At 40.2% G+C, this 15,192-nt stretch overlaps 1 protein-coding gene across 1 annotated transcript in view; it reads left to right on the forward strand.

Moving 5' to 3' along the window:
* Positions 1-8,168: 8,168 nt before the first annotated feature.
* The window catches only part of LOC137098916 (choline transporter-like protein 5-A), a 22,502-nt gene continuing 15,478 nt past the window's right edge, over positions 8,169-15,192 (forward strand). The window contains exons 1-2 of the mRNA XM_067475654.1: positions 8,169-8,271; positions 13,906-13,954. Coding sequence (XP_067331755.1) covers positions 8,196-8,271; positions 13,906-13,954 — 125 coding nt within the window. The 5' untranslated portion in view covers positions 8,169-8,195. The remainder of the gene's footprint in view (positions 8,272-13,905; positions 13,955-15,192) is intronic.

The following is a 15,192-nucleotide window of genomic DNA, read 5'->3' on the forward strand; positions in this document are numbered from 1 at the left end:
CAACATCTGGCATGAAGGCCACAAGCGGAAACATGGTTATCTAATAATAAATGATTTTGTTATTTTCCAAATGTTGCTGGAAATGTGATCCTTTCAGTTTGCTTTTCCTTAACTACTGTATGCACCTCGACAGTAGTTGTGCCATAAGCTCCTCTTTTGTGAACTTTACCACTTTATCCGCACTATGTGCGGATAAAGTGGTTTAATGCTCGACTTTCACTAACGGTGACTGTGACCCTTTTTTATGTATTACTGCACGTTTTGCCATAATTACCGGAATATTATCGTTTAGTACATTTACTTTTGTACTTCAAGTAAAATAATGAGTTAATGGGGCTACTGAAATAGCCTAAGGTGATTAATATGTGCAGGTCTTTGTGTATTAAACTGCAAAGGAATAATAATTAAGCTTTAATAGACTACAGCCTTCTTAGTTCAGATCTTTGAAAGGGGCCTAACATTTCCCTGCAGCTGTTGTTGTGCAAACACTAGATCACGACAAAAACTCCTTTCCAGCCCGTAGATAAGTACAGATTCAGAACGGATAAAACACTTTATTCAGGAATCATAAAGCTTTTACAGATAAATAGAACATTTGGGATATTGGTTAAAAAAAAGACACATTAACTTGATTCTGGATACAGACCAATTAAGCCAAACATTTATTACAGTCCTGGAAAAATGTGTAGAATTTTTCTTTTTCTCCTTTTTTATGTATGTAATAATAAACTATTGCAGATATAAAAGAAAAAACACCATACTGGAGGCAAAAAGGATCCCAAATCTACAATGATTGCTGGTTGCAGCTGGACTTAACATCCCCAGTCCTGATTACTAGCAGACCAGCTGAATCAAAGCATCACTTAAAGATGTTATTTTCAAAAGCGTGAAGTTAAAAAAAAAAAAAAAAGGTCTCATCAGTTGCACACTACGGTAAAATCAAAAGAACTCCAGAAGAGATCAGGAAACAGGTGATTGAACTCCATCAGTGTGGAAGGGGTTACAAATGCATTTCAAAGACTCTGGGACTCTACAGATCCACAATGAGAAACACTGTTACAGATGAAGAAGGCTTGGAACAATACGCGAACCTTGCCAGAAGCAGCCAACCTTCCAAAATGAGTCCGGAAGCACAGTGAGGGCTCATTCAGAAAGTCATAAAAGTTTCAAAAAGTAAACAGCTGAGAACCTTCAGACCTCTCTAAAGTTGACTTATAATGCTCCCACCACCTCAATGATACTAGGTTGAAATGGCATCATGGGAGAATGGTGAGGTGAAAATCAGAAAGGGAGTCCTGCCACCGCACACCTACTGTAGATGATCCTCAAACTCTTTAAGGGGGATCCTCTGTGGACTGATTAGATTCTGTGGTCCTGTTGGTGTAAACTAACCACGGAACTCCACAAAAAGAAGACTATACATCGCCTACATTCAATCACGGTAGTGTGGTGATGTGGGGATGACTTCCTGTAGCTACACTGGTCCAAAGAAATACTGCCCACGCATCATACAGATGTCTTTTAAGTATTTATTTTCCGCTCTCTCTCTCTCTCTCTCTCTCTCTCTCTTCATTTGACACCGTGAAAACTACAAGAAATAAAAGAACATACAACTTTGAAATGAATACATGTTTTCCAGTCAAAATCTCTCAGGCTAGTGTTCGTACAAAAGCACATCAACATGAATACAGCACTGTTACCGTGTGCGCCTCTTGAACCAAGTGCAGAATAGTTCTTTTGGGGCCTCGTGTCTTTCCTCAGTATGCACGTTAGCTTGACCCATGATGCCACCGTGATGCCCCTCACCAACTCTAGTCACATGACCCGTCCATCAAAATAAAAGCTTTTACAAGCCCATTCAACTTTGACCAAACATTTTGTATTTCACAAAAATGTATTTACAAATAAATTTTAACAGTTGTATGTAATAAAATAATTCTGAACTTATAACAGAAACATAATAATAAACATGTCATTCAGACAGTTACACTTCCTGCCTCACAGCCTAGGAGACTTGTCATGATAGAGGGAAACATGGATTGTGCTGTCTACCAGAGAATCCTAAAGGAGAACATCAGCTCAGTGTTGCAGTTGAAGCTCAGCTGCAGCTATGGAGTATGGTTACTGAGCAGGATAATGACCCCAAGCTTATAGTTGACCTCAGACTAATTCAAAAGGAATCAAATTAAAGTTTTGGAGTTTAGATCTAAACTAGCCATTGATGTTCGGGGGGTGATTACTTTTTCACACTGTTGATTTAGGTATTGGATCATTCTGTATCATTGTATTCTCATCTTTTTGCTTCAATAAATACAATGATCATTTCAAACTTGTATTTTGTGTTTGCTCGCGTTGCCGTTGTTTTACGTTAGTTTCAGCTTGAAGCTCTGAGACAGTTCAGCTACAGTGTACTTTCACACTGCCAACAGTCTGATTTGGGAGAGATTCAAGTAAGGTTTGATTTCATATTTGGACTGTATTTAAGGTAAATTAAAGGCTCTGTCCAGGTACCCACACATGCCATGCTGAAAACCTACAGTGGGTAAAGAAAAAAATCACCTTTTCGAAATACTCACATTTTGTTGGTTCACAGCCTGAGATGAAAAAACATGAAAACAACTTTTTTTTTTCAGCTTGATTTACTCAATGCAGGTTGCGACGTACAAATGAAAGAAAACATAAATGGCTCTGAAAAATACTGCACAACCTCAGTTAAATTGGATGGCGGCTGCTGGTGGACTGCAGTCTTCAGGTCTTTCTACAGATTTTCAGTCGGGTTCAAGTCTGCACAAAAAGTTCAATTTTGCTTCCAGATGTTCTTTGGCGTAGCTCAAATGAGACATCAATGTTTTCACTGGCCTCTCTAACCAGAGTCCTCCTTGCTCTGCCATCCAGTTTGAAGCGAACCAGGCAGAGTCCTGGTTGTGAAAAACATCGGGCTCTTCTTAATTAGACTGCGCCTCATGTACACTTCAATTCAGAGCTCACTGTATCCCATCCCAGCAGTGTGCCTAGCTGACTTCAGGACCAACAGCTCTAATCACACATGAAGAAGCTGATAGCAGCATGGATGGTTAATACTCGAACAATATGATTCTTCAAAGTGACATTCAGATTGATCTTAAATATAGTCTTATTTTCTCATCTGCTTAGACAATTGCAGATGGGTCCACTCTGAAGTGACATTTCAAACCCAGTGAACACACAGACTGAAAAAGAAGCTCACTGCCCAAAATGACAATTTAAATAGTGTACTGCTGTAGCAAAAGTCTCAAACACTAACAAAACATTAAAAATATGAAACAAAAGCAAATTTTTCATCAAACAAAACAACTTGTGGTCAAACATGTACACTCTTTAAATCAGTCGCCACACGGTAGCCAACAAAATACAAAATAAATCTATCAATCTAAATTCAATATCCCACGGTGGTTTTACTAGTGAGAACAAACCCTGCTGCTCTCTGCACCTGCACTTTTTGAGATGACCTGTTAAAATACTGTAAAAAGGACACTTCCTAGGAAGGTTTTCTTGATTCGTTCCTGTGTGCAGGTCTTTCCGCATCTAACCGTCGTTGGCATGCAGGACGTACAGTCAGCACCAGACTCGACCCATTCAGACACTCAGTACAGCATTTCTACCGTATTCTTCTTTCATTTAAAAAAACCCTGCAAAAGCTAAAATCTGATTTTCTGGTTTTCTTTACTGCATTAGAGTTCACTCTTTTTCTTTAAGGTTCAAACACAAAAAAGCTGAACACTTTAAATACTAGAGCGAAAATACAAAAAAACCCCAAATGAAACTGATGGAAATATTCCAAAAAATTAAACTGAAGACATGAAATACTGAATTTTACATTCAGTCTGTTTGCTTCTGTCCATTAGTCCTCGGGTTTTCATCAACATCAAACTGACTGTTTTTCTTCTGCTTTGATCCAGACTTGCTGTTTTATAGATGGATATGGACTGAACCCTGATTGGAGAAGGTTTGCAAACATTTACCTTAGGGATTCATCATTTTGCAAGTTATTTCTGTCAACTTCAATGACTTCAATGATCGTTTTGGGTCATTGAATGACATGTCTGTTAACCGTTTTTAAAAAGGATGTAAAATCCATGTGAAACCAACAGAAAAGTGTTAGCACATTCACAAGAGAAGACTTCTGCTGTGCTAAAATGGTGATGATGAAAATCAAGTGGATCCCAGTTTCAGAAAAACACCTTGGCAATTGAGAAAAACTGTAGCTCCAGTGCTCCTTCACATTTCTACTGGCTGTGACTGTAATGATCCACCAAACAATGTAATTATATAAAAATTTAACAGCAAAGCTTTGCCTTCATATAGTCCCATATCTGTGTGTGCTACTGTACAGTCCACATGTGTCACAGTGAGCCTCTTCAGTCTGACTAAAGATGCTACTACAAGATTTGTTATAAGAACCGACTCGTAATCAATACATCCCCTGTACAGACAAATGTAAATTAATGTGCCTCATGGATAATTGACAAGCTAATAATAAGGCAGAGCAAATGTGAACCTGAAAACACAAGTTGAAATACATACGTAAGAAAATACACAAGGAAAGCAGTACCACAAAGTAAAATGATTCTGATGGAGCAGCTGATGGAGACAGGAACAAGCAATGGCTTCAACGTGTGCAGCGTGTACCTGCGGTGCTTTTAATTGGCCCAGTTCATGTAATGCAGTTACGAGTGACAGATGGGCAGCTGATCAATTACACTTGGTCGTGCTGTCGTGTCAGTGTCTGCCGCGACGAACGTGAGGAGCAGTGACAGTTTGAGAAGAGGCAGAAGCACAGCAGCAGCTGGGCCCCGCTGAGGAAACGCACCAAGCACAAACGAGAGCACGTTCACCGAGTTACTGAGCTGTTCCCACACACAGCTGCACATGATCTGTGATTGAAATGTTACACAACATCATTTTGACAGCCATTGTGTTTTGTCATTATGCCTGCATGGCTACTGCTAACATGACTATACTGTAAATATAACAGCAATCTAGGAGTGAAAGCCTGATACATTCCTCTTCCCTCGCTCCTGTTTCTGTGTGTGTGTGTGATGTTCTAAATGTTTAAAGGAGCATAAATGTTAGCACAATACAACTGTGCAATAAATATGATTTTGTTCAAATAACTAAATCTTCAGTTAAACAATTTAGCCTTAAATATAGAAAGTTGTTTGTCATAGAATCTGCCATAATGTGATACAGTTCATTCATTTACTCCATTTTCAGAGTATCTGTCGCAGACAGTAAAATACTCTTAAGCCGTCATCTAGTTGATGCACCATTGTGTAACATGACATCACAGCCAGAATTGGTCATAAACATGACACGTCTAAGTCGTTGGCGGCTGTTATTTCTGTCCATAGACATCACTACAGCCATGCTTTTCAATGACAAAGTGCTGAGGTCATATTTCACATTAATATAAAACTTATATTCCAGTGACATTGCCTAAATACATCCTAACAAACCAGTGTGACGGTAAGTGTGTTTCATCTGGCTAGTTTCCTATCTCTCCAGTATAAATAATCTGTCATTGACCACGCAGGGACCAAAGTAGAGAACGTATGTGACACACTGGCTCATGCAGAGAAGAAAGGAAACGATTAAATACGTGATAATATGCCTCGGTAGTATGTGGCTTCGGTGCTGAAGGGTCCAAGACTGTGATCCCTGCTGACTCAGGAGAGGAAGAGGATGCTGGAAATTCCCAGCTGCACTGCTACTGCCATCCTGTGGATAACAGTAGGTAAAAGTTGTTTCTTGGTGTTTTCTGACAGTTCTTACCCCCCTTTCTTTATTTAGGTCAAGCCCACCTGTCTCGGTTAATGCCGTCTTTAGCAAATGACAAAAACTGTCTAGAATGTGATTAAAGAAAACCCTCTCTCCTGTAACTTCACACTGTTTGGGGTCAGCACTGTGTGTCGATGGGGATTTTTGCTTTAGAAACGGCTTTTGTGACGGAGCATCACAGCTGTTTTAAATGGTCTGCGCTTATATAGCACTTTTTCACATATTGCTGGGGATCGAACCAATAACTGTGGGATTGGTGGACGACCGGTCTACCTGCTGCACCACGGTCAGCCCATTTTACATTTTCGGTTATTAGTAAGAGCTTTTCTCAGATTCTTTGTCCTGGACTGCATACTTTTGGGTGTCCTGGGTTTTGGGTTCCAAGCAGAACAGACAAAACTATCACAGAACCGACTGAACAGGGGAACAAGAAAGAAGAAAAGGGGCCTTCTGTGGCTGGATGAGGAATGAAAGGTTTAAGAATAAAGTGGCGTCACTGTTCCAGCACCAGAGTTGATCCTGAGTTTTGGATCCAGTGTTTCCTCAATGATTGTGAGATTAAAACATCTAGAACTAGTATATGTGTGACTGGAACAGATTGTTTAAATAAGAGTCACTAATCTATTGCACAAAAATGACATATTGCCCATTTTTGAATAATGAATGAATATGGATGTTAACTGCAACAACAGAGTGATGAATGCTGGTCTCCAAAGAAAAGAAGGCCTGAGCGGACTAAAATATATTGTACTGCAGATTGTATCGTAGTAAAGTTAAACTTTAAGGCGAAGAGTGATGAATGGGAAAATGAACTTTCAGATTCAGCCAGCATTTTGGGAGGATGACATCCAGGAGACATGTGTGGGGGACACTGTTCTCCTGGATGCTCTGTTACCTTCAAGTCTTCACGGTAGCAACATCCAGCCATCCAGGAATGTCAGCACGTGGTGTTTGATGCCAACTGAGGGGGAGTGGTTAGTGCTGCTGCCTCACAGCTAGGAAGTCGCGTGTTGGCCTTCCTTCCAGAGTACACGGGTTTCTTCCGTGTACTCTGGTTTCCTCCCACAGTCCAAACAAATGAATGTTACATTAATTGGTGACTCTAAATTTGCTCATAGGTGTGAATGTGAGGTTGTCTCTCTGTGTTGGCCCTCGCTCTCACTCTGTGACAGCTGGGATAAGCTCCAGACCATGAAGGTCTTTGAGAGACTCCTCCTGTCCAAACTAAAAACTCTAAAAACCTGTTAGACCCTATGCAGTTTGCATAGGGTCTCCACAGCCCCTCTCCAATGTGTGTGTGCCCAAGCCCCCCCGTGGATCACCAACTATCTGACAGACTGTTCACTGCACCCACTGTTACATTTCCCTCACTAATCCCTGTACTGTCACTTTTGATATTTTACCAAATACTCCACATTCTGCTTATACAGTGTTTTTGCCCAAAGCACATTCATACACTCACACAGTGATGACAGCAGCTGCCATGATGGGTGATGTCTGACCCATCAGGAGCAACTTTGTGGTTTAGTGTCTCACCCAAGGACAGTTTGTCATGTGGACTGGAGAAAGCAGAGATCACAATTTTGGTGAATGACTTCATTAACTCCTGAGCCACAGTCAGTCACATTCTCCTACTGTAAATAGTATCTTATTTCCTAAGTACATTACATAACCTGTTTTATCTGTTGCCTTCAGGAATTTACTTTGGGATAAGAAAGTGAGTCAAGCTGCTGCGTAACGTCCACTAGGCGGCAGGAACAGCATCACTGACCGTCAGACAGAGGTGTAAAATCTTCATGGAGCTTTAATCTGTTTTAATCAATATTTTCGATCAACAAGGACACATCTCTTTTGGACTGATTGTCCGCAGAAAAATGTTCCTCTTGGAGAGACGTTTTATCCCGAATGCTTCTAATTCTATTTTCTCTGACGCTGCAACTGTTAACCATTTAGAAATAGAATTTACTGAAGTTCATAATTGGAATAATACATTGCTGGTTTAAACTATTATCCTGTTTATGCCATTAAATTAAAATATGCTTCATGTCTTCAGACGTTTGTGAGGACACGGATCAGGTTTGTTGAGTAAGTTTGATTAATGTGTTAGTGGCTCAATAGATTCACTTAGAGATAGTTTGGATCATTGTTATTATTAATATTGCTATGTAAAATATTAAACCATGAGACCTGCAGTAGCTTGAGAAGTAAGATGCAGTACAACTCTGACGCGCTGTGCGCGCGTGTGTGTGTGTGCGCGTGCAAGCCTATAGGAGTGGGTCTGACGTTTGAGCAGAAGAGGGGGAAGGCGGAGCGGAGCTCAGGATATTACTACAAACTACTCCACAGGCAGCTGCTCCTCCATTGAGCCTTTCAGCGCCATGGCACCGCACCGCAACACCCGCAGCAACTCGGCCGCCGTTCAGAGCGAGGCTGCAGCAGGGAGTCCCTGCTACGGTGAGTACGGACAAGACTCGCTGCATCTCACAGCACAAAGCGGTGTCATTAAACTAGAAACAGCTGTGTCTTCAAAACTTAACACCAGGGACAGAGGCTGGTTGCAGCGACCTTCTTCCCTGATACTGTCCCTGCTCCTCTGCTGTGTTGAGGAGCACATTTGTTATGACATGCAAAGATAATGACAGCGCGCGCGCGCGTGTGTGTGTGGATACCTTTTCTCACTGACTGCAGTATTTAGTACTTTACTTTTGTATGAATTGGTGGATTTTACAGTCAAACATGTCCAACCATGGACACACGCTGCTAGGAAATTACGTCCATTGGTTCAGCAGTACTTTCTCACTGTTTATTAAAAATAAAAATATTAAAATAAAATCCTGTCCTGCGTTTTTGCAAACAGACTTTCTGCACTCCACACTTTGCAAAGGCTGGTGTAATGTTTAGGTTCGGGTTAGGGTCACACTGGTTGTAGAGGATTGTGCAGGATCTGGTCTTCAGAGGAGAATATGAGACTTTTTGCTCTGAACATGGAGGACAAAGACTAGATGATGAAAGCTGCTGATGACAACGCTAACAAAGGTGTTGGTGCTCTGTCCTGAGCAGACTGTGGCTATTTTGGTGAAGGCAACAGGATAAAGATTAGCTGAGTATTGCTGCTCACTAATGCCATCAGCTGACCTCAAGTCTGTCTTTTCAAAGAATGCTGCTCACTAAGTCTGTCTTCCTACGTCCAACAGTTTGACAAAAGCAATTTAATAGATGTTAAATAATAATTAACAGAATAGGGTTTGACACATCACACAATTTGGTTTGGTAATATGTTTTTGCTTTTTCATTTATTAGTACCATAATTAGTTGTTAATTAATAATTTGAGTAAATGTTACGCAACATATTGAGCTTTATGTCATTACTTTCACTACAATACATATCGTAAAACAAAAATTTACTTATTTAGAAATATGTTCCAAAGTTGACCTCAGTGTGCAGAGATTCAGTGGAAGTGTCCTATGATTCTGCTTCTAAGCATTCAAATACATTTTTACTGTTATTTCACTTAATTCTCTTGATGAGGTTGTGAGTGCTTTCATTGCGTAGAATTTGATAATTAAGATCATTTGAGGTAGTGGTTGTGCACTGGTTGGGTTTGGAGCATAGCAGACTTTCGATAGCTGGGCAATGCAGAGTGGATTGATTTTGCCTCTTATCCTTGTGTTAGCTTAAGGTACATAGCTCTAACCAATCTTGTGTTAGGAAGAGATCATTGTCTTCACTACTAGGTGGATTAAACTCCAAAGCACCTTGTGCAGCACAATGCCAGCATTTTGACTGGCTTCACTCAGTTTGTCTGGAACAGATCTGGTTTCAAGACAAAGAAACAAACCACTACAGTGTTTTTCATCCTGACAGTCTGTCACTCAAGGTGTCTTCTCCGGAGCATTAGACAAAGTTGTGCAGACAAACTGTCATTTTCTTTGTTTAACACATATTTGTGATCATTTGAATAATATTGTGGAATTAGCTTCCAAGCTAAATGGCAGCCCTGGTTAGTATTTCTTTAAGATGAAATTTGAATGTTTCCTGTTTTCATATGCTATTTTTGACCTTTTGACATTCAAGGTAATTTTACGTTTCTCCATTATCTATTATTTAATCTATTGTGTCAGATTTCTCAGTGTATTACTGCTGATAATGTGTGCAAATGTTTGTGTGTAATTGTGGTGACTTTAAAATGTTTCGCGCATCATGTCCCACACACCTCATCTCATCTTCTCTGAGTTCTGAACACCTCAAGTTAAAAGCAGCTGAGCTTGTAGATTGATGTTGTCATTGATTTTTGAGGAAATTATTGATACTTTCGTTTAACAGCATCATATACAGAGGAAATATTAGGGTTTACGTATAAAACTGCAATGTTTTCTCATAAAGCTACACTGATTACCCTATAATGAAAAGTGAACACAGAATTTAAGAAATGTCTGTAAATTAGTTTTACACACAAAGAACTAAAGTATCCAGAATTCAGTATGCTCCAACTCTGTCACTCTGCCACAAAGCCCCGATCGGTGATGTGCTGCAGTGATGGTTCTCTTTCTTGAGCTTTGTCCCATCTTCACACAGGATCTCTGGAGCTCAGTCAGAGAGACAATTAGGTTTTTGGTCACCTCTCTTACCTATTGTTATGTTTTACCAGACTACCACTTGTTGGAAAAGTCCGGGTTTGACCATTTGAGAATTATGGAGGCCACTGTGCTTTTGGGAACCTGCATTGTATCAGAAATATTTTGAAGCCTTCCTCAAATCTGTGCCTTCTAATAATCCTGTTTCTGAGCTCTGGAGACAGTTCATTTGACCTCATAGCTCTTGCTCTCATTCAGTATGCATTGTCAGCTGTGAGGCCTTCTATAGACAGGTGTGTAATTTTTTTAATAAAATGACAGACAGTCTAACAAAACAAAAAACTTCCACCAGAACCAGGCTCAGGGTGTGCGGCCATCTGCCTTGACCGTTTGTGGTGAGTGGAAAGTGAAGAGAGAAAAGAAAAGTGAATGTGGTGCAGGAGATAGAGCAGTTGTCCACCAATCACATGTCGAAGTCCTTGCGCAAGACACTGAACCCAAACTTAGTTGCTCCTGGTAAGCGTTTGCCAGCTGCATAGCAGCTCCACCATCGGTGTGTGTGATTGTGAGTGTGAATGGGTGAATGAGAAGCAGTGTAAAGCGCTTTGTGTACCAATATGTAGAAAAAGTGCTATATAAGTGCAGATCATTTACCATTTACCAAACCAGAAGCAACAACAAAATATTGGGCAGGTTGTTAGGACTAATAACTGTGCATGGTTCCAAAGCCAGGAACACCTGCAGAAAGGGGACAGAGAAGGAGGAAAACAACTACGAGAGAGATACACAAAGTAAACGATCTATCTGTGGTAACACAGAGCTGAAAGAAGCTGAACGAATGCACACAAACACATGAACACTGCCCTTGGTTTTGACTTAAAAAACTGTGTGTGTGTGTGTGTGTGTGTGTGTGTGTGTCTGTGTGTGTGTGTGTCTGTGTGTATGTACTGATGGGGGAGAGAGACATCTGAATTCCAGATTTATCCCTCCGTATATGTTGTATGACTGATCTGCCATTGAAATTGAAGCTGACAGCAGTGTGTGTGTGTGTGTGTGTGTGTGTTTGTGTGTGTGTGTGTGTGAATAAAAAACGTGAGAGAGGAAGGAAGATATCCTCAGAGAGATAATAAACAGCTACAGACATTCCTGTGTGTAATGAGAGGCAACCTCTCATTACACACAATGTGTGAATGCCAAATTTGTGTATAAAGAGTAAATATTATATATTAGTTATTAATATATAATAATATATAATATTGGTTATTAGTGGTGTTTTGTCCAAAGAATAAACCAACAGAACACCCCTTCCTATATCTACCCCTTCCCCTATTCACCCATCCACTCTCATTTCTTCACAAAACCAACCATCCAACCCCCCCTGTTTCTCTCTCTACACCTTCACTCTGCAGCTCTCCCTCTTTTTATTTTCTCTCGCTCTTCCTCGGGGGGTTTGCTATGCTGAAAACAGCAGCCGCTCCCTCTGAACTCTTCCACTCACCATAGACGCATCCTCTCCCATCAAGCTGCACCTGCCAAGCCTCAAAAGCTTCCAATTCACGTTAACAATAAATACAGCTTATGGCTCTTCCTTGTGAATGAAAATAAAGTCCACAATGTACTGGAATTTAAAAATGTGCAGAATATACACATGCAGCAGACTTTAGACACTCTCATGTAGGCCACCTGGGAATATTAATGGGCACATGATTTGATTTGATTCGATTCATTTCATTGCATTTGTCCCCTAGAGGCAATTTAAAAAGGAATAAAAGTAACTAATAAAAAAAAATCAATAGACTCAAAAAAATGTGCTAAAGTACTTTTTCTTTCCGTGAGAACAAAGCCATTCACAAACCGTTTCGTTGTACCCATCCGTTTTGCTAACTGGGTTGTGAGCAAAGCTGGTGGAGACCTTTGCCCAATGTTTTAAATGAAAAAAAATTCAACATATCCCATGCATATGGGATAAAATAGTATACATTTTAAAATAGCAACTGTTTTGATATTTGATATCAACTGTTTATTTGGCAATTTCAAGTGACACAATGCAATATGGAAATAGAATGTGGAAATACATGAGTGATACACTTGTCTGCCTGAAAGCTTCATTCATGTGATGAATTAACCTAAACTTAATTAACATTTGTCTGTAGTCTTAATTTAAAACCAAAAATCACCTCTTCCTTCTTACCTTTTGCTCTGCTTGCCTATATAGGTGCGTTGTGTCCCCTCCCAGTGTCTGTAGTGAACCCATGCTTTCATTTATTTCTCCTACACACTCCCTAATTCAAGTCTGGACTCCCGACTGCCCTGCATCATGCCTCCTCAGTGTTGCTTGCTTCCTGACTTTTACCTTCATGAACACATACAATCCCATCTTAGCCTTATCTTTTAGATCCATTCAAGTTGCCTCTGTTTACTGTCAAAGACTGCTGCGACACACTTTAGCACTTGGTTGTATCTGCAGGTGTTTCTCCAATGAGCCAGACTTGTTTAACAGCCTGAAACTTTGTGAAAAAGTGTAGCTACACCTGAGCACGGAGGACATTGACTTTTGGGAAGGCTTGCAAATAAACACATCTGGAGAAAATGGACAGCATGCAAATTAAACACACAAATGCTCTCGATGGCTGAGATTCGAACTGGTGCTGAACCTTTTCATACATTTTCAAAGAATAAAAAGTTGGCCTGTAGGCAGACTTGAGCCAAATTAAGCGATTAAAAGGCTTTAATACAGATGGAAAAACTATTAACAGAGGTAGTAGAACAAACAAACTAAATACAGAGGGGGCAGTAAAGCGCAGTAAAGGTAAAATATCTAAATATCAAGAAAAACCGAATACACTGTAGGACAGGAAACAAGTATACTAGGGTTCTAAGAACCAAGATAAATAAAGCAGGAGATTCAAACACAACAAAGAAGATGTGTGCATGTGTGTGTGTGTGAATCCAGTGGCACTACACTGAATAAACAAAGTAAATCAGGGCAAAAAAGAGCATGAGTGAAGAGGAGCCAACTGAACTACAGTGAGTAAGTGAACAGGACAACGTGAAATGTAAACTGAATGTCTAGAACAGTGATAACACAGACGATGTATAACTCACAGTGCTGCTGTGGTGGGGGTTGTGACTAGCCATGATATACTGGAACTTTGATGAGCACGAACGGGCACCATTTGCTGCCACTGAGTTAGGAAGTAGGGAAGCTGATGGGTGAGATGAGGTGCAAAATATGTGACTGTGGAGCTGTTTGGAATCTCGTGGAATGCGAGTGGTGAGAGGGGAAAAATCAAAGGAAAGCAGCAGGTGAACAGAGAGCTTACTGGGAGAGGCAGGTGAGAGGAGGTGGTGGTGTCGGGCAGGTGTGAAAAAACACGTAATTTAGCTTTTTAACATCCTTTAGCTGACTGTGACTTCAGATACTACATGTTTTTTCCTTCTCTTTCTCCAGATTTAAGGATTTAATTATGTCTTGCCAAAGATTTATTTTTGTTTTCCCTTTTTTTTCCCTAGGTGAACCACACAGGTTTGATCCTTCCTTCAGAGGCCCAGTCCACAGAAGGTAACTGCACAGACCGCTAAGCCTCAGAGATACTGTAGTTTATGTGTCCTGTCCTAAATAGCATGGTGTCCTAAATTCTGGTCCAATCACTGTTTCCAGAATAAGTTTATTAACCTCACAATTTAACGTCCAAACATTGGGAAACCATCTCAATTTCTTTATTTGGGACTTGGTTTTAAGTCAGGAAACCAGACGTACTGCAGTGGTACAGTTATGATCCCCAGCGAATTTTAAAAACAGTATTATCAGTTAATTAATGTTGTTATTGTTAAAGGGTTGAGCGGTACAACAGAACATTTACGCTGACTTTTTTCTGAAAGCACATAATTCAAAAATAATATTAAACTGTACACCGTTTAAAGTCAGAGAGGCCAGATTGAGGTGGTTTGGACATGTTCAGAGGAGAGACTGTGAATATATCGGTAGAAGGATGCTGAGGTTGGAGCTGCCAGGCAGGAGGTCTAGAGGAAGAACAAAGAGGAGATTTATGGATGTAGTGAGAGAGGACATATAGTTAGTTGGTGTCAGAGAAGAGGATGCAGAGGACAGGGTTAGATGGAGGCACATGATTCGCTGTGGCGACCCCTGAAAGGGAACAGCTGAAAGGAAAAGAAGAAGAAGATTAAACTATACACTGTTGCTCAGCAACGGGGGTCATATAGCGACAACACAAAAACACCTTTAGAAAAACTATTCTTCTTATTGATATTGTTAAGAATCATGCAAGGAGCAGTTGTGTGACAGGAACAAAAAAAAAAAAATACAATCAAAATTGTATTTTGGGCTCTAGTGCTTTTGAACCACGTGTCAAAAACACTTTGTACCGACCTTGAAGAACTTCAACACCTGGTTGCTAATGAGTGGCTGATGTTATGACTTTTTGTTAATGTGGAGGTAGCACCAATATTGGTTTCGAGATTTAGGCTTTTTCAAATTGTTCAGAAACAAAAACTTTAATAATGGAAACATCGCCCGGCCCTATTATTACATTTTAGGTGGTTTAAGTTTGTTTGTGGCAAATTAAACTGTAGGGAATAAAAACTAGTTTTTACCATGGGCTAAACTCGTGTCAGCACTTCTCCCAGTAATCATTTGCTATATACACAGAATAAATACACTGTGGTGGCAGTTCACACATACACACTTTTAAAACACACGTATCATTACCATCTATAATTGCATCTTTTTATCCGCATGACTGTGGGGAAATCTGCAGTTATTCTCTTTTTCTGTCTTTA

This window comes from Channa argus, chromosome 14 (genome assembly GCF_033026475.1).
Source record: "Channa argus isolate prfri chromosome 14, Channa argus male v1.0, whole genome shotgun sequence".
NCBI lineage: Eukaryota > Metazoa > Chordata > Actinopteri > Anabantiformes > Channidae > Channa > Channa argus.